Consider the following 20,031-nt stretch of genomic DNA (forward strand, 5'->3'; position numbering starts at 1 on the left):
CCATATGTCAAAATATGGGTGTGGCTGTGTTCCAATAAAGCTTTATTTATAAATTCAAACAGTGGGCCAGATTTGGCCCGTAGGCTGTGGTTTGCTGAGCTCTGCTCTACATTGAGCTATACTCTAAGAAAATGGCAGATGTGTTTGTGATTATTTTCAAACTATTAGTTTCCTGACTCTAGTCCAGTGCCTGGAACAATTAGGTTCTTAATAAATAGAATTTGAGTTTGAATGGGATGAAATTGCAAGGGCCCACTGCAGGGGGCATGGGGCAAGGAGCCAACCCATATTTCTACTGGGCATGCTTGTTGCCCCCCTTCCTCAGTGTCACTCCAACCAGGGAAAGAGGCAATGGGAAGCCGACTTGGAGCCGGGGCTGGGACGCAGGCTGCCTGGAGATTAGGACAAGCGCAGGCTATGGGAACAAGCCTTTTAGCCCTGAACGCCCAGTTTCTCATTTTCTAAACAGGATGAATAATGCCAGTCCTGCCCACTTAACAGGGCTCCTCTAAGCTGAGAGAGGAGACAGTGCCTTACAGATGTCCTGCGACGTGGCTTTTACGAAAACTTCTCTGTGGAGGCGGGTGGGATGTAGTCCTTGCTGGGTCAAAGCCCCATCCTGTTCTCTAATCTCCAAGGACTGAGGGTGAGCGATCTGGCCTTGGCCACCTGGAGGGAGGAGACTGGAACTGCCTCTAAGTCCTCTATTAATGATGCATTCACAGCTTGTGCCTGAAAACATGCAGCCTAGCTCCGGCTCTAGTCAATCATTGACACAGTGTTCACACCTCAGTTGTCACTGTGTCCTCTGGCTCCGAGCCAGGCACCAGAGGAGGCATCGTGCCTGCCAAGGGCAGTGCCCGATCTTCAGACACTCAGAAATAAACAATTTGCTAAGTTCTTCACTACTTCAGTCCCGTGGAGTCCAGAGGGGCAAACAGAGCCCACACATCCCACAGAACACGGCCCAAGATCAAGTTCCCTCAAGCCGGCTTACCTAATGATTCATTCTCCTCATTCATTCATCCTAGAAACATTTCTTAAGCACCTAGTATGTGCCAGGCATTATAGGAGCTACTAGGAGCTCACATTGAACAAGCTAGCAAAAAAATCATATTAATACTAATTTCATAAAGTGATAGACTCAGTGAAGGAAATAGAACAGGTCACAAGATTGAGAACAATTGGGTAGGGGGAGGCTAAGAGAAGAGCAACTTGAGGGTCAAAAAAGCAGAAGGCACCGCCCTTGAAGAGCCGAGGAGGGGGCAGCACAGGCCGAGGGACAGGCAGGTGCCCGAGCCTGGTGGGTGTCCTGCAAGATAATCATGTGGCTGGAGTGTGGATGGGGAGAGGGTGGCACAAAGTGACATCACAGCAATGGTTCTGATGACCTGAAATTTAAACTCATTTGGAGGATTTTTGTTCACCTTTTTTGATACTGTCAGAATTTTAAAACGGATTCCTTTCAGGGCACGTACTTATAACATACGTTTGCCAGACGAATGCCTATAGCAGAAACAGTTTGTTTCCATATGTGCCTGTTTTTTTTTTTTCTGTAAAGGTGGCTGGGAACACTGTGGAAATAGAAGCTTGGCTTTGGGGCTGAAATCTCAGGGGAGTGGAGGACAGCAGGGTGGAGGACCACGGTCCGAGGGCACATGAAGCTCCTCCTTCTGTCTCTTGAAGCCATCACATCAGCCTCATATGAGCTTCCGTAGCCTGACTCACTGTGGGTTTTAAATGGCCTTAACTGTGTCTGCTAACGCTGAACATGGCCTCTGCTAAGACCAGAAACTCTGCTCCTGGCCGCATACCCAACAGAAGTGCATACAATGTGCCCCCAGAAACATACATGAAAATTCATTCATATTAGCCCCAAACTGGGAACAACCCAATGCTCATCAACAGAGAACAGATGAATAAATTGTGGAATACTCATCCAGTGGAGTACTACACAGCAGTGGGAATAAATCTCCACGAACAACATGTATGAATCTCACAAACATAAGGAAACCAGACCTGGCAACACACATGTAATTTCATTTATATGAAATTCAGCAACAGGCAGACTAATGTCTGCTGGTAGGAGCTAGGATAGTGGTTACATCTGGGTGGAGGCCTGGTCGGGGCTGGAAAGGGACACAGTAGGAACTACTGAGGTTGGTGATGTTCTGTTTCTTGATCTGGGTGCTAGTTACACAGGTGTTCATTTTTATAAAAATTCATCAAATTATACATTATAATTTTTGTACCTTTCTACATGTAAATATACTTTGTTATCAGTTTTTTAAAAGGCCTGATGTTCTTAGGAAATGTAAGCAAACATACTGAAAGTAGAGTCTTTTGCAGTTGATTTAGTAACTCAGGGTGCATTTCACCAAGCCCCTTGCACAGCAATGTGTCCTGCCGCAGGGCCTTTGCACAGACTGTTTGCTCTGCCTGGGCCTTTCCCTCTCCTTACTGCTTCCTGGTTAACTCCAATGCATCCTTCGGTTCTCAGCTCATATGTGATTTCCTCCAAGAAGCCCTCCTTGACTTCACAGTCTAGGTCAGCATCTTTGCTACAGGGGCTCATAGAACTTTGATTTCAAACACTTCCTTTGGGTGTGATTATACACTTGTGTGTGTAATTGCTTGATTATTGTCTTCCTCAACAGAATGAGAGCTGTGAAACAGTGGTAATGTGTTTGTTTCTGCTCACCACTATATCCCCAGGACCAAGTATAGAACTTGATAATAACAGGCACTTAATATATAGTCGTCAAATAAATGAATGAGTGAAGGAATAAATGAGTGAGTGAATGCCTAAAGATCTGTGGATGTAGTTCAAAGCCACTCACAACAAATATTGCTTTGTCTCATAAACTCATTTAAAATGCTCCATTCTATTCCACAGCAAACATTGATATGAAATACTATTTTACCTTACTTGACATCATGTGAAATTGATGATCGCAGGAAACGCACGTCCATCCGTATGCAGACCGTTATGTCTTCCCAGATAAGATATACATGTCCTAATTTTAGAAGCTAAGACTTCCGTGTGCTTGGCACCTCCCATGTGATAGCTAAGAAATGGAAGTCAGGAGTCTGTGGTCTTAGAGGACATTTGGGATCTCAGCTAAGGAATGGAAGGCATTTTCCCAAGGTTACAGAGCTGGGTGGCCTTTATTTTATATTTTATTTAAATTAAAAAAAAATAAATCCATTTCCCTGTCACCCTGGAGGGCACATAAGAAAAGAAGGCTGGAAATGCTATCTCCTAGGCTTGATTCCCCAGGTGTGCTAGTTTGGTCACTGTTGGCAAGTTGAACCTGGTTTTCCTCATCTGCAAAATGAGGAGAGTTCCTATCCTATAGGGTTGCTGTGAAGATTTCATACACGCAAAACACTCAAAGCACAGTTTCTGGCCCTTGGTAAGCGCTCAGTAACGTTTAACTGCTAGTGTGCGTGTTCATGCCTTGGAGCTTGGGGGAATGAAGGAAGCAACCTTGGCCTTCAAGGGGTGGGAGCCCAAGACGAGCCTCATTACACTTGGGGAAGACAGACCTTGCTCCAGTTCAAGAATACACTTCTGTGGGATCCACTTGACTGTGTCTCTCTCCAGGAGTGGTTGAATCTACTGCCTTGGTCGTTTGGTTGAGAAGACAAATCAGCCAGAAAGCATTTTTGTTTAACAACAGCATGGAGGTGGCCAATTTTGTGAAATCCAGGCACTTGGCTATCATTGGCTTCTTCCAGGTACGGGGGTCTGGAGGCGGGAGGAGGCTTTCTCTGTGGGGGAGAAGTACTGTGTCTGGGAGCGGGTGGGGTGAGGAGACTCTTCCATTTGGGTTTTCCCGTCCTCAATTTTACCCATCTAATGAGCTGGTTTTCTGGGAAAGCTCCAGGGTCCAAATGCAGAAAGAAAAAAATAAAAGCTGAAGTGGTCAGACAAGCTAGCTAGAAATGTAGACAGGAATGGAGAGAAAGGAGAGGAGATTGACATACACATTTAATGAGTTTTCATAGCATAAACCAATCTTTTTGGGATCCATTTAGAAGAGTGGTCCACAACCTTTTTGGCACCAGGGACCAGTTTCATGAAGACAATTTTTCCATGGACAGGCGTGGGGGATGGTTTCAGGATAATTCAAGTGCATTACATTTATTGTGCAGTCAAACCTCTCTGCTAATGATAATCTGTATTTGCAGCCGCTCCCCAGCGCTAGCATCACTACCTCAGCTCCACCTCAGATCATCAGGCATTACATTCTCATGAGGAGCTGCAACCTAGATCCCTCCCATGTACAGTTTACAGTAGGGTTCAAGCTCCTATGAGAATCCCATGCTGCTGCGGATCTGACAGGAGGCGCAGCTTCTGCATTGATGGGAGCCATGGGAAGTGGCTGTAAATACAAATGAAGCTTACTCACCTGCTGCTCACCTCCTGCTGCGTGGCCTGGTTCCTAACAGTCCACGGACTAGTACTGGTCCCGGGCCCGGGGGTTGGGGACACTGAATAAAAGGATATCTTATTTTCTGGTTTGAGAGCCATTGTTCTCTAGGATTCCACCAAACTGCCAGCCATGCTTGAGCCAGGCCAGTCTCTCTTCCTAACCTCTCTCCAAGCTTCCCCATATATTAAAACCAACAACACATTGTAAACATGCACTCATTTAAAAATACACTAACCCTCATCATAGGTGCAGCAGGGGAAGATATTTGGGGAAGAATATAAATAACTTAGATATAATAATGCAATGTCTCATGATAGCTTTTTATTGATTTTTTGTATTTATAAATCATTTGCAAATTGTTTTTGCTTTTGGAGAATGCGTTTTTCATGTGTCTTGACTCATTTACTGTAAACTGATGACTCCTCTCCTCCCCCAGTAGAAGTTAGAATTTTGGTACTATATATACACATGGGGAGAATATGTCCCTCTCGCACCCCCACCTGCCACTTCTTTGAGAGTTGGTTTTGTTTTTTTTTTTTTGGCTTTAATTTTCTTTCAAGCTAAAGAATGAGGGCTGAAACTGTAGCCATATCTTGATACTAAGTTCGCCTTTGGTATTACATATGGTCAAATTAATTGCCTTTTCTGAAAGCAACTAAGAAGGAAATGTTTTAAAAAATTGTCTCAATCCCTGGGTCAGAACAGCCTTTAATCTCATAATTGAAAAAGGTCAAGTGTATCAATTCTCTCCATTGATCTTTGAGGATTTGCTTATTTTGGCTTTAGTCATAGCCAGAAAAGCACTCTGGATGTGGAATACCCATGCAAGTGGATTGAGGTGACCCAGCAAATCCCCACAACTTGGGAAAGTGAAAAGACAAATCAGCTACCATTTCCATCTTCCCCTTAAATAAGCCAGACACATGCTTTCTACCAAAGCCTTACGAAATGGTCTTTCCTAAACAGGATTTAGAGGAAGAAGTAGCAGAATTGTTCTACGACACGATCAAAGACTTCCCAGAGCTGACGTTTGGAGTGATAGCGATTAAGAATGCTGTTGGGCGTTTCCATGTCACCCTTGACAGTGTCCTGGTGTTCAAAAAGGTAGGACTTTGATCCTAGTGCTAGTGAGAGGGGTCTCTAGTTCAAAGTAGTGGGAAGCGCATGGGCTTTGGATGCAAATTCTGGTTCTGCCACTTGTGAGCTCAATGGCATTGGACTAGTTGACGTCTGTGAAATCACAGTCTCTTGATGTTTCCCTGGCCTTTCTTGCCATCCACCATTGTAAGCGTCTCTTTCTTTCTTTAACCAGTAAATGCCACTCATCAAGGCTCACTGCCACCCCCTTTCTCCTTTTGGTCCATGCTTCCCCTGCTACCCTCCATCAGCAATTACCACCTACACTGTATACCCATGACTTGTAAATACCCATCTCCAGCCAGACTTCTCTAATCTCCAGACCTTTATACGCAGTACCAGCTGTCCCAACATGGCCAAGCTCAAAGTCATAATATCCTTTTCAGATCCTCTTCCAGTGTCCTCTTGGTGTGTTTGAATGGGTAAGAGCAGGTGCACTGGAGTCAGGCTGCCTGGGCTTGAAGCCTGCCTCCACCTTGTGCTAGCTGAGTAACTGTGGGCAAGCTACTTCACTTCTCTGTGCTTCAATTTCCTCCCTGTAAAATGGGGGAAATTATAGTGCATAGCTCAATGAGATGTTATGAAGATTAAATAAGTTAATGCATATGATATGCTTAGAACTGTGGCTGGCATAGCATGAGCTCTCTAATAAGTAGTATTAGACCATTGTCATGACCATCAAAGAGTTTAGACTTTATCCAGAGGACAGCTGGGGCTATGAGGTGTTTAAGCAAGAAAATAATGACATAAAATCAGATGTGTGTACTAACAACATCACTCTGGCTAAAGCGTGTGGGGGGCGGGGGCAGTGTAGATTGTAAAGAAGCAAGGGGAGAAGTTGGAAGTCCAGCAGGAGAGCACTGTAGGAATCCAGGTGAGAGGTTTGGGCTAGGGTGGGATTGGTGGAGATGAAGAGAAGGAGATGGATTAGGTAGCTGCTTCCTTCTTCTTTACTTCCTGACTTGACCCTGAGCTACAGAGAATTATATCCTTCCCTGTGTTAGTCCAGGTCCTTCTGAGAAGCAGTTACCAAGCAGGATTAGACTGCAAAATATTCTTAGGGGCAATGCCTCTGAAGGAAAACAGAGAGTTAGGGGGACTGAGAGAGCCATTGGACCATGATGAAGGTCTGACCCTTTGGAAGGAAGGAGGGTTGAGTGGAAGAATCTTTAACTGCAGTAGAGTTCTAAGAAATTTTATCAAAGTCATCTATCAGGGAAGTTCCAAATCTCCCAGGAACGGGCTTGCCTTGATATCCTTGATGCCCTCAGTTACTGGCTGAGAGTAGGGTGTGAGAAGTTGCTTCATCTCAACACAATTATTTTGATGGATTTCAGAGCATGACAGCTGGGGTTGTCAGTCAGTTACACTCCCTGTCTGCACAGATTTGAGATTTTCATAGCTGCTAGGTACCCAGATTCCATCCACAGACTAATCTGCCCAGCCATTAATTAAGTACCTAAATTATGGACTACACCTGCTACCATCTCTCTCTCAGTGTTTTTCTTTTATCCAAAAGGAAAATTGTACTATTTATATTTATTAAGTGCCCATATCATGGAAGCTAATGCCCTCCAACATTTTTCTCCTTTTGTCTAAGGGAAAGATTATGAACCGCCAAGAGCTTATTAATGACAATACCAACAAACAGGATCTCCTTCAAGTCATAAAACAGCACCTCACAGATTTTGTGCTTGAATACAACATTGAGGTCAGCGAGCAAAAATTTACCCAAGAGAAGGTAGCCGGGGCGGCTGTGTGTGCTTGGGATGACATGTTTTCCTTAATTTCAGAATAAGGATCTGATTTATGAATTGAACATCCTGAATCACATGCTGCTCTTTGTCTCCAAAAGCTCGGAGTCCTACCCTATCATAATTCAGCATTATAAACTGGCATCAAAGGAATTCCAAAACAAGGTTCGTACAATGTGCCACCACTCTTTGGGGCTCTCGGATGGGCATCCAAGACCTGCAGACCCTGAGGTCATTTACCTGCCCTTCTTATTATCAATGAAGTCAGGAAAGATCTGCATACCAATTTCCTGATTTGCATATCAGTGCTACATATTATTTACTATTTAATTTTTAATCAGTCTCCTCCATTCTTTCTGCCCACTCTCTCTTTCTTTTTGTTGCCAAATCTACCCTCGTTCTTCATTCATCTTTGTAATAAGTAATAACTATGGGAACATGGTGTTTGCCCGTTTTCTTGATGGACCACGCTCTACCAAGGAGTTGGTGACTAGTGTGATAAAATTTGGCCTGAAGGTGAGGGGGAGAAAAGACCACACTGTTCCCTGACTTGCTACAATCACCCAGGTCCCAGCTGAAATACTACCTCCTCCCTTCTCTTCCTGACCACCCTATGTAATCTCCAGACCTGGACACTTCCTCTCTACAACAAAGCCCTGTGTTATTGTCTAATTGGCACCCAATGCTGTTGAATTTAAAAGTTTGTTTGCTCATTTGTTGTCTATCGTCTCCACTAGAACTTAAGCTCCTGAGTGCAGGGATTTCGCCTGCTTTGGGCAGTGCTGTATCTCCAGGGCTTGGTAAAATGCCTCGCACATAGTAAGCACTCTGTGAATATTTGTTTAATGAATAAGTGAATGAAATCATGGATTTCCTTGATAGAATAATCTTGAATAAAAATGAGTCAGCAGGTATTGAACGTTGTCTACCTGTGAGTCGCTGAACCAAGCCTTTACATACATTGTCCTACTTAATTCTCACAGCAGCCCTCTATGGTAGGTACTGTTGTAATCACCATTTTACAGAGAAGGAAATGAGGGCATAGAACCAGGATGGGAGCTCAGGACTTCCTGACTTCCTAAAGTTGTGTGGACGGTGCATGGCACAAGGATGCTGAAACCAGGTTGGTGGCTGCCGCCCGTGGTGCATTTGGGTGCAGGGCTGCACCTGCCCGGAGAAAGGCGCAGCATAGACCTCGCCATTTGCATTCCTTTAGTCCACAGCTTTCCAGCAGTTTCCCTCCCTTGGTGAAGGACCCAGAGAGACACAAGTTTCATTTAATTTGGCAGATCCTTTTCATCCTTGTGAACACAGATGAACCCCGAAACAGACGTGTCTTTGAGTACTTCCGGATCACAGAGTTCAATATCCCATCTGTCCAACTCCTAAACCTGAGCTCCGATACCAGGTACAAAATGCCTTCAGATGAGATAACCTTCACAACCCTCAGGAAATTTATCCTCAGCTTCCTGAGTAGAAATGCCAAGGTAAGTTTGTTCTTGGACAAGGTTTATCCAGAACCTCAAAATCATCCCTTTCTTGTAATTCTGCTGGCTTTGGGTATCTGAATGGGGAGGCAGAATAGAGATCAACCTCTTGGCTCAATGCAGGGAAATCCCCCCATCTCCCCACCTTGAATCTATCCAACTTTTGACCTATCCTGAGCCTATTAATGTTTTAGCTGTAACATGGAGGCATTTCCTTTGCAGAAATTTCCAGTAGAAATATAAGCACCTTATTCTTAAAAAGGAGGCTTTTGTCCTCCTATCAGCTTTGATGTTAAAGATTTACTTGGCTCAAATGTAGTTGCTTGCTTTGGGGGCCAGGAAGGAATGGAAACCATAGATCAATCAGAGATTAGCCTCAAAGGCTTTAGGGACCTCTTGGCTGGATGAGGTTAGAAGGGGGCCTGTTTTGCCAACAGGGAGGAGAAGCTGCAGAAAGGTAGCCATGTAATGCAGCATCACGCACTGTTTATTTAGCACTTGCTGTATCTTCAACTATCCTGCTGAGTAAGGCCACCATATTAATTATTATTATTTTTCCAAACTGGGACACTTTTGAGAGTAAAGGGGCATTCTTTAAAGATATTCTGAAACAAGAGTAAGTTGAGACTCTCCAGGCAAACCAAACTCTGTGGTCCCCTGACCTCTGAGTGCTTCTACTACCTTCCATCTGTTCCCCCTGAGACGTGGCTTCCCCTGCAGCCTGCTCACGCGGAAGCTGTCTCAGACGCACATCATCACGGGCTGAGCAGTGAGGCTGCCGTCCTCCTCGTCACTTCCTAGCCGTTTCTCCTTCTTCCACCTTGGAAAGCCCCGCTTCCTTGCCTCCTGTGCTCGTGGATGTTAGACTGCGTGCTCACACGCCCTGGTTGCTGTCCCTGCCCACATCCCTTCCCCCTGAGGACTTAAGCTTCTGATAGCAGACTTGCCCCCTACCCCACTTGGCCATCATTCCCAGAGATGTCAATATCTAAAACCCTGTTCTCTCTTTTCCAATAGTGGGAGTGTTCCTGCCATCTCAGCCACTTGTTCTCATGGCCACACCCTAGGGAGGGTAGCCCCTCTGAATGCCGGATTTCCCTTCTCCAGTACCCACATGACTATAATTCCTCAGCCTTCTTCTCACGGCCTCCCCTATCCCAGTCCCATTGCATGATCTCTTTAGTGCTCCGTCCATGGACCTGCATTCCACAGTTCTTTGCTTTCATCATGATCTCCTCAACTCCTTTCTCCCCTCCAGCCACCACCTCCCGTACACCCTGTGGTACTCACAGGCAAAATTCCAACTCTGGTTGAACACACTTAACGTCCCCACTGCTTCCAGGCCAATGCTGGAGATAAACAACATCACCATGAGGCTGGTTGGCTTCATGACGTCAAAAACCAAACCTCCACGGACTCTCAGAGACATCCTGGCATCTCTGCATAAATCTCTCTTAGTGTGCTCATTTTCTTAATCTCAGAGTCTGTTCTTCCTCATAGCATTCCTACTGTCACCCTCAGCTGAGTGCTCTGCTGGTGTATCCCCAAGAGAATAGAAGTCTTCATACTGGAGCCTCCTCATTTTCCTTGGAACAGAAATGAGCATCCTTCCCAGGACCTATGAGGTCTCCCTGATAGGACCCATTCCTAGTTCTCCATCATTTTCACCATTTCCCAGCTCCCACACCCAGCCCCCACCCACTTTATGCTCCCACTGAAGGAATATTTAAGTCCTTTCCAGAGCCTGGGGTTGGGGACAGAAAGAAAGAAAGTAAGTTCGGAGCTCTGTCTCCTCCCCAGCCCTCTGGAACCCATTTGCCCTGGTCAATCCAGGCTGACATCAAGTTCATGATCTATCTCACCATTTCAAAGTCTTTCCCAAAGCTCTTGTGAAAAAATAAGAGAAAAACCTTTAGTTGTTTTCAATCAGGGTGGGAAGCCCCAGTTCTGAACCTCTTTCTGGAGACTATTAGATCTTTTGAATTTGCTTCCTAGAAACATCGATCCAGCGAAGACATTCCCAAATATTGGGACCAGGGACCGGTTAAGCAGCTCGTGGGGAAGAACTTCAACATAGTCGTCTTTGACAAGGAAAGGGACGTATTTGTGATGTTCTGTAAGTACCACCACAGAGGGATGGGACGCAATGGGTCCCCACATTACTTTTCAAGTGTTGCTCCTAAATTCTTGGGCCCTGAAATCTCCAAAACCCATTGATGCACCACGCCAGGGGTAGTGTTCAGATACCCAAAAGATGGGATCAAGATGCTATCAGCTAGAATAATGCAACTCTGTCCTCAAAAATCCAATTTTTGGAATGTTGTATGAAATGCCTTTCACATAATCCAGGCCTGTGGCTATTTGTAACAATAGTGCTGATGACCAACATGGTTTGATTGGGTGCTGCAGTGCATGTTAGGTCTCCCTGCATATGTTATCTCATTTAATCCTCATGACATCTTTTTCGGAGTAGCGACTATTATTGCTCCCACTTTACAGATGACTAAACAGAATCTCAGGGAGGTGAAGAAACTTCTTCAGTATCCTGCAGCCAGTGAGTGCTGGAACTGGGATTTGAACTTAGGCAGTCCAGCCCCAGCCCCTACACTCATAAATACGGTTACAGAATTCCTTTGCTTCTGGTTTTATGTGACTTATCAAATGGCCCCTGTGAGGTGGGGACCCCAATTCTTCACGTAAAGGACTTAGTACAGTGTCTAGCACATTGCAAGCACTTGCTAAATGACAACTATTGTTGCTGTTATTTTTTCTATCATTATAATTATTTCTACTGCTCCCCTAAGGACTACTGCCCTTTTCCCAGGGTTTCTAATTTGCATGTGAGAGCCAAAGCCAAAGGCATTCTCTCCCACCCTGAGACACAGAGGAAGGTGACACTGAAGTTAACTTCAGACAGCTCTTTTAACATTTAATGAGCACTTACGATGAGCCAGGCATGAGTTTGCTGTTGACACACCTGCTCTGATGAGGTGTGTGACAACAGGTCTGTTGAGTGTGGCAACTTTCCCCATGACACAGGTCAGGGAACCCCGCCTGAGAGAGGTTAATTACCTGACCCCGCATCACATAGTAAGTAGCGCGGCAAAAAAGTTCAAAGAAAGCTCTGATGCCATCACCTCCTTGAGGGTAAAGCAAGGGCTGGACTGCATCACACAGACCTTTTAAAATCTCACTGACATGGGCTCTTATCCTCAGAGCGAGGCATTTAAGGTCTGTGTGGCTGAATTATCACAATCTGCTGCCTTTCAATGAGAGGCTAGGTGCAGCCTTTCTGTACTTACGTGACACGAGAAGTTATGAGAATGCCCATTTGGCTCTGGTAAAAAAAAAAAGGCAAAATCAGCCTCATTTTCTTGGAAGCAGGGCTGGAGGATTGGCCCCCTGGGGCTGCAGACATTATGCCCCCTCCAGTTCAGACCCAGGACCCGCTGGGCTCCGGGGGACAGCCAGGGCTGCTGCCGGCAGGGGGGATGGTCACGCAGGCACTCGGTCTGTAAATGGGGGGTGATCATCCCGGTGTGGAGTGTCTGGGGTCCTTGAGGCCATTCCTCCCACAGAGCCAGAAACTCTGAGCCCTGAGCTTCAGTGGAAGGACAAACAGGTAAGGTTTGCTTTCCCTCCTGTTGAAGCTGGTCCCTGGTTTCCTCTCCCGAGGTCCAGGTGCCTGGGCTGAACTCAAAGATCAAAGACCTGCCCACAAGAAAGTTCGGGGTTCCCTTTCCAGGGGATAGTTGTACTTGTCACACTTCTTGGGCACATCTGTTCACTTCTTGGGCATGTTCTCCTCCCCTGGACTAAAAGATATCTTATGTTTATATTCATATTCTGTTATGTTATTACTATGCTTGTGCTATAATGGTCACAAGTCAAAGCATCTTGTCTTCAAATCCCATTCGCTCTGCTTAATTACTGGGTGACCTTGAACAAGTAGCTTAACCGCTGTTGGAAAACCCCTGTGCTAGAACTAACACGCACGCACACACACATGCCCATACAGACAGGCGTACATGCTTTTTGGCGGAACAGAAGGAATCCTCTAGCATAAATACCGTCCTTGACTTTCTTTTTCTAATGGAGTGGAACACTATGTTAAAATAATGATTTAAAAAAAAAAAAGAATAGAAGGAAACATTAACATGCTAATGCTAAAAGTGTTAGTGTTTGGATGGAAGGGGATTAGGCTAACTTTTTTTCTAATTTACTTAATAACCATCAGGTACTATGGCTGATATGTACAAATAACCTAATATGTGATTAAAAGAAAGAGGGAGGGCAGTTTGCCAAGCAGCACACGTGAAGGTGTGTGGGGGACAGGGCGGCTTTCAGAGTCTTTCTCCGCGTGGCCTGAGCAATGGCCCTTCTCTTCCAGATGCGCCCTGGTCTGAAAAGTGTACGGCGCTGTTCCCGCTGTTGGAGGAGCTGGGCAGAAAGTATCAAAACCACTCCACGATCACCATCGCCATGATCGACATCACGGCAAACGACATTGAGCTGACGTACCCGGACCGGTACCCATTCTTCAGGTTTTTTCCCACAGACTCTCAACAAGTGAGAAGCTCTCGGGACTTGTGTGCCTGAGAATGTTATGTTATCTTCAGGGACCCGATTTATTCCAGCTGTGCTTTCTACCGAGCCAGCTTCATTCTCAGCTTCAGCACCTGTCATCCTCTCATGTCCCAGGCCAAAGAGTATTTTCCAGTAGCTTCCACGAAAGCTCTAAGACTCACTATAACTGGGTGCTGTTTGCTCATCTGGACCCAGTCACTGTGGCCAGGTGGATGTGGGTGTCTTGATGGTCAGGCCTGGGTTACATGGTTCCCTCTAGAACTGGGGCTGAGCTCTACCCAGACTAAATGGAATATGGAGGAGGGGATCTCCCACGTGACTGTGGGGGACGGGGTGCTACCAGATGAAGGAAGATGCATGTTAGAGACAATGTCTTTTGCACCTTGGGGTTGTAGTCACCAACCGCCACCAGTGGTGATGGAACACACTCTCCAGGCCACTTTGGCATGTGGGGAAGGGTGTCAATCAAAGAAGTGTGAGCCTAGGGCCCTGCTGCTCAGAAGAGTATGGCTGAGTGTGGGGGAGAAGTCCTCACAGTGTGGGTCCATTTCTAATGCAATTGGAATCAAGAGGGGAAGATTCCGGAGGGCAGGCACGACCGGAAGTCTCCAGGCAGACACGGGACACTGGAGAATGGTGGGCATTTAAATCAGGTTAGCGGAGGGGCTGTGCACTACAGGTGGGATGAGTGGGCAGAAGGATGACCACAGCACGATGAAGGAGAGATGCCGTCCTCCTGACGCAGAAGATGCACGTGGGGGAGTCGTGGAAACTGAGGCTGGATTGAGAGGATGGGCTAAGTGCCACGATCTTAAAGTTACCTGAAAAGGAGCTTGGAGAACCAGTGGGTGGTAAGCAGCTTCAAGAGGAAAGGGAACTAGTGATGACTGAGCACTGGCCATGTGCCAGATGCTTTGTAAAATAATAACTATTCTTCCTCCTAGAATAATGATAATAATAGCAAATGCATATGGTGCACCCTACGGAGCCAGGCACTCTTTTAAGCGCTTTACCTGTATTCACTCATTGAATTCGTATAACAACACTATGGGGTAGGTGCTATTACTGTCTCCACATTATAGCTGAGGAAACTGAGTCATGAAAGTTAAGCAACCAGACCACATAGCTACATAATGCAGCCAAGGTTTAAGCCCTGGCTATGTGGTTTTACAGTCCATGCTCTGATCCGCTACATCACAACTCTATAATGGAGGAATTTTCATTGTCCTTATCTTAGAGCCATGGTAATGGAGGCTCAGAGAGGTTTAGGCACCTGCTCAACGAACCCAGGTTGTTAGGAATGTGACCTGGGGTTTACTTATGCAGCAACCCATGAGCACCTTGCTGCCAGAGGCTCCCACCCTGACCCTGTTCTGTTTTCTTCCTAGGCCGTAGTGTATAAGGGAGAACATACCCTGATGGGCTTCTCTGACTTCCTGGAGAGCCAAGTCAAGGCCAGGGTTGAGGATGAGGTAAGGGGTAACAACAACAAAACCCTGGATTATTTTGTCCCACACAGAATTACCAGGAACTCAATTGACTACAAGAGTGTGTGCCAAGGATTCCATAATCTTGTGCTTTCTAGAGATAGTTGAGGATGGATGAACAACCATCTAGTAAAGGTGACTTTACTAGTCACCTTTATTTCAAGGGCACTTACAATGAGCAAGCAGAAATAGCAGACTTAGAAACAACTGGAAAGGCTTTGAGTTAACACACAGCTCCTAAGGTTGCTTCCCTTGGCCCATTCTCCTAAGAAGGTAGCCAGATGTCTTGATGGGATTCTACCCTCTAGCATTATTCTCCTGATGGATGGGACCACAATCTTCCTCCTCCCCTAACCATGCCTCAGTGAGGTCATCTTCTGGAAGGCTCCATCGATATTAGTTGGGACTCTGAGTTGCAAATGTCAGAGACACCACTCTTTGGCTTAAACAACAGTGGGAATTTATCCCACATACCTGGTAGAACATCAGGCATGAGTGAATCCAGAGGGTCAACCTCGCTTTCTGTCTTCCCGTGTCTGTCTTCCTCCATGTGGGCTTCATTCTCAAGCAGTTGCTTCCCCATACAGGGTCAAAGATCACCCCAGAGCTCCAAAAGAACATCCTCCCAGCTTAGAAAGAAAGCACTTACTTCTTAGAAGTCCTAGACAATTTCCTGGACAGGAATCATATTTGCTAAACCTTGCTCATCTGCCCAGTCCTGGAGCTAGTGGTGGGGCCGTCACACCTGTGGACTTAGCGTAGAGGGGAAGAGTGGTTTCCCCAAAAATCCTCTTACCAGACGGGCAAAGCCACACTGGGCACTTTACCACCCAAGCCAAACAGACCTGTAGCATCTCTGAGGACCCTGCAAGCCAAAGACTGATTCTCTCTGGGCACTTCCAAAAAAAGAAGCCTTGTCAATTACAATTACAATTATCACACATTTCTTGTCTCTTTATTTCTTTATCCCCTTCTTCCTTCCCTCCCTACTGTCCACCTTTTCCTTAATAGCTGTTGTCTGTTGAGCAAAATGAAGTGACGGAAGAGGAGGTATTAGCTGAGGAAAAGGAGATACCTATTGTGGAGAAAGAGTTACCAGAACAGCAGTTTTCTGAGCTGGAGAATGTGACCCAGCTGGAGGAGCAGGCTGCAAAGAAGGAAACGGCTGAGGAGGTGGTGGTGTTGGCTAAGCCAAAGGCACCTCCAAAACAAGAGAAGAAACCAAAAGTCAAGGAAGAACTTTAGCTTCTCCGATACCGGGAGGAAAGATGCCAACTTTTCAGGTCCTGGCATCTTTTCTGAGTGGATCTATTCCAATAAAAGTATATATGACTGTTTTGGAGCAGGTGGGGGTTGGATAATAAAGCCCCTGAATGTCTTTGGTCTTGTTTTACTCCATTACCTCTTTTTCCTGGTTGGTGCTGCCTTAGAAGCGCTGTTTGGCCTGAAATTGAGACCGCGCTGCAAGGGAAGCCACACCAGCAACACGGAATCAGTGTTTACAGCATGCTGGGCGTTCATCTAGTTCTCACAACATCACTGGAGGTTAGGTTTCATTAACCCCATTTTATAGATTAGAAAACCGAGGCACAGAGAGGTTGAGCCATCAGTCAGAATCACACAGCTAGAAAGCAGTTGAGATAAAATCCCAGGCAATCTCACTCCGGAGACTGCACACTTAACCACGATGCATATCACCTCCTACCAGGGTAGGGTCCCCAGAGTTTGGCTCAACCTTGCAAATGAGGTGGATTGATTTGCTCACACTGCATTTTGGCACAGTAAGAAAATGACCCAACCACAAACCTGTCCCCACACTTTCACATCTCAGTAAGTGACCCGCTCACTTAAGCAATAATGCCAGAACCATCCTCAAATGCCTTCTTTCCTTTTACTACCATAAAAGTGACTTATCAGTCCATATGACTCCACCCACTTCCTTCCACGTGACCCCACCCACTTCATCTCCACTTCTCAGCAGCAGAAATCTCCTAATTGGTCTCTTTGCTGCCACTCTATTCCTCCCTCCAGCCTCCTCCCCAAACCTCCATGTTCCCATACAGCTGCTGGGGCCATCTTTTAAAAAGCCATAGCCACGAGCACTTGAACCATCTTCTTGTTTAACCCTGTAACAACATCTTTGATGCTTTTAAAGTAAAATCCAGTCTGCTTGTCGTGCCTTCAAGGTCTTGAAAGTCTGGCCCCACAGGTGTCTTCTCTTCCTCCCGCTCTCCCCCTCACTTTCTGGGCTCCAGCCACACTTCCCATCTATTCTTTGAGCCAAATTTCCTCTCTCTGCTCATGTTCCCTCTGCCTAAGTCCACTCCCTTCAGAATACACGCCTCCTCGCACCCCCAGCCTTCACATAGGGGTGTCCTTTTCATTGTTCAAATCTCAGCTCATATGTCACCACCTCTTCCTTCCTGGAGGTCAATATTTGGCAACATCTTATTATTGTCATGTGCAATAGTATATTGCTGCTTCCCCCCTAGCATGTGAGACCCATGAGAGTGGACATATCTATTCCTTGCTATATTCCTATTGCCTAGAACTCTGTTTAGCACATAGTAGATGCTCAATAAATGCCTGTGGATCAAATGGAAAATTCCATATCAGGTGAGAGATGCATGATTCCATAGTCATCCCAAAAGGCAGAACTGCTGACAATTGTGCACAGATCCAATTTGGAGTTTGTATTAGTTTCCTATTGTTGCTCTGAAAAATGAACACAAACTTAGTGGCTTAAAGTAACACAAATTTATTCTCTTTGCATTCTGGAGGCCAGAAATCAGAAATCAGTTTCACTGGGCTAAAGTCAAGATGTCGGAGTTGGTTCCCTGTGGAAGACTCCTTTGCCTTGACTTTTCTAGCTTCTGGCAGCTGCCTGCACTACTTGGCCCATGGTTCTGTCCCAGAATCACTCTTTGTGTTTCATCCTCATATCTCCTACTCCCTCGGACTCGGACTCCTCTTCATCCCTCTTGTAAGCACCGTCGTAATTGCACCCGGCCCACCTGGATAATCGGATAATCTTGCCATCTCAAGATCCTTAATCACACTTGCACAGTCCCTCTTGCCTTGTAAGGCAACGTTCACAGGTTCAGGACGTGGAGATATTTTGGAGTCATTATTCAGCCTACCACAGACTCACACTGCTGATTTGTGTCATTTTGGTAAGGTGACGATACGCTTTCTCTTGAGAAAAGAAGGGCTGTATTATTTTAGGGACCAAGGTCTCCACAAACCATCTGGGGCTCTCCCTTCCCCACCTCTCATGTAAGGCAAAGACTGTTTGTGCCTTTTCAGGCCTTCAGAGCCAGTTCCCACCATACCACCCACCCCTTCACCCAATCTGGCCCATCCACATTCAGAGGAAGCTGGGAACAGCCTGGGGCTCTGGTACTCACTGGAACAAGGTGCCCTGGCAGGGGCAGGTGTTAGCATTCAGGGCACGATGCAAGGTTCACCTGCCTCAGCCTTAAGACCATGTGGCTGGCAGTGGAAGGAGGGGTCCCTGGGGGCTGTTGGGACTAAATCACATGGAACAGAGCCCCTGGAAGACCACGAGCCAGAGAATGGGTGTGCCACCTGCAGGTCTCACAGGTGTAACTAAAGCCTCAGGAGATGGGGACTCAGATAGGTGGGGGGACAGGTGATACTCTTCTGTTGGGAGGGTCTTCTGCTTTGGCTAATTTCCTGCCCTTTTCCAACACACACCAACCTCTCATTCTAACCCTTTGTGTTCTGTTTGATCAGTTTGTCAAAACTCACTACCCCTTAGCTTCACTCTCTCGAAAAAGACCGAAAACCATTTGTCCCTCTAAGGCCTTGTCATGGAATAGTCTTTACAAGGAATGCAGTATATCGCAGGGATAAATCTGAGTGAGATTTGGGTTTTAGTCTGTATTTAGCACTAGCTAGCTGTGTAATCTTGGGGAAGTTACTCAACCGCTCTGAACTTCAGTCTTCTGTGTACCACGGGTTGCTGTATTTCATTGTTCGAGACAATGGAGGCAACACTGAGCACAGAGAAGCCATCAGTAAGCGGTAGTTGTCAAGATCATTAAGATCCAGTCCTCTCCCCATGTTTGGAAGTTAAGAGAGAAGAGTGTTTCAAGAAGGAACAGCTGGAAGATTAAGGTTCATTCAAAAACAGCTATGTATTGAGTACTACCCTGGAAGTAAGATAAAGAGAAAAATAGTGATTGAATTTGGCAACGTGAATGTCTTCGGGGATCTTGGTGAGCAACAAACCAGGAGACGCCACTGAAAAGACAGTTTGTTATACCGCAGATCCCAAGAGGTGGGGGCACGTCTGGTCCTGGGAGAGGAAGCCCCCAGGGCAGCACTGGGGTTGGTTGGTCAGGAAGTAAAGAGAACAAGAAGAAAGGCACATTCACAGATAAATTGTTTGCTATCTGTAGTAATTAGCTAGCCCTGGGAGGGGCAGTCCCTGCGGGTCACGAGACCCCAAGATGTGAAAGCATCAAATACAGAAACTGGAAAACATGGTTATTACACTTATTAATAGATTACAACCCAAACTCCCCATTTTCCTGCCTAGGTCTTTGCCCCAGACAACTCCAGATGCTGCCTGGGGTTCACCCTCCTTAAATCTTTAAAGACACCCAGACTAGGGTTTGGACAAGACCTCATGAAAAAGACAGAGGATATAAACAACTAGCTCAGGGAAAAAAAAAAGAAAGAATAAATGTAAATAAATGAAGAGATGATAATTTCTCTTTTCATCAGGGAATTGCAAAAGTGAACAACAATGAGATATTTCTCACTTATCTTTTTGGCAACGATGAAAGAAAGTTACCAATGCTCAGAACCCGTGAGTAGTGTTGGTGGGATTGTAAAGTAATTTTTAAAAATTTCTCTGGGGTGCTGTTTGGGAGCTCTTTGACCCAGAAATTCCACTCTCATGACATTATTCCAAGGAGATGACTGCACCAGTGACGATGGGCTCCCTACCCCTGAATGAGACAGAATGAGCAAAGTCCTAGAAAAGTCAGCACAGGGTCGTGGTTATATTTCCTGTTCAGCCCAAGTTCACAAGCATTTGATTTTTCTTAACATGATAATGTCCACTCTTACACTGATTTTTGGATTGCCAACTATGTGGAACTGGGTCAGG

At 45.9% G+C, this 20,031-nt stretch overlaps 1 protein-coding gene across 4 annotated transcripts in view; it reads left to right on the top strand.

Annotated features, from left to right (window-relative positions):
* The window catches only part of PDILT (protein disulfide isomerase like, testis expressed), a 28,426-nt gene extending 12,157 nt beyond the window's left edge, over nt 1-16,269 (top strand). For all 4 annotated transcript variants that reach the window (XM_069486845.1, XM_069486846.1, XM_069486844.1 and 1 more), the window contains 9 exons: nt 3,608-3,741; nt 5,406-5,543; nt 7,177-7,287; nt 7,370-7,495; nt 8,620-8,817; nt 10,813-10,933; nt 13,208-13,386; nt 14,793-14,876; nt 15,903-16,269. In XM_069486845.1, coding sequence (XP_069342946.1) covers nt 3,608-3,741; nt 5,406-5,543; nt 7,177-7,287; nt 7,370-7,495; nt 8,620-8,817; nt 10,813-10,933; nt 13,208-13,386; nt 14,793-14,876; nt 15,903-16,136 — 1,325 coding nt within the window. In that variant the 3' untranslated portion in view covers nt 16,137-16,269. The remainder of the gene's footprint in view (nt 1-3,607; nt 3,742-5,405; nt 5,544-7,176; nt 7,288-7,369; nt 7,496-8,619; nt 8,818-10,812; nt 10,934-13,207; nt 13,387-14,792; nt 14,877-15,902) is intronic.
* The last annotated feature ends 3,762 nt before the right edge of the window (nt 16,270-20,031 follow it).

Source organism: Eulemur rufifrons, chromosome 14 (assembly GCF_041146395.1).
Source record: "Eulemur rufifrons isolate Redbay chromosome 14, OSU_ERuf_1, whole genome shotgun sequence".
Classification (NCBI taxonomy): Eukaryota; Metazoa; Chordata; class Mammalia; order Primates; family Lemuridae; genus Eulemur; species Eulemur rufifrons.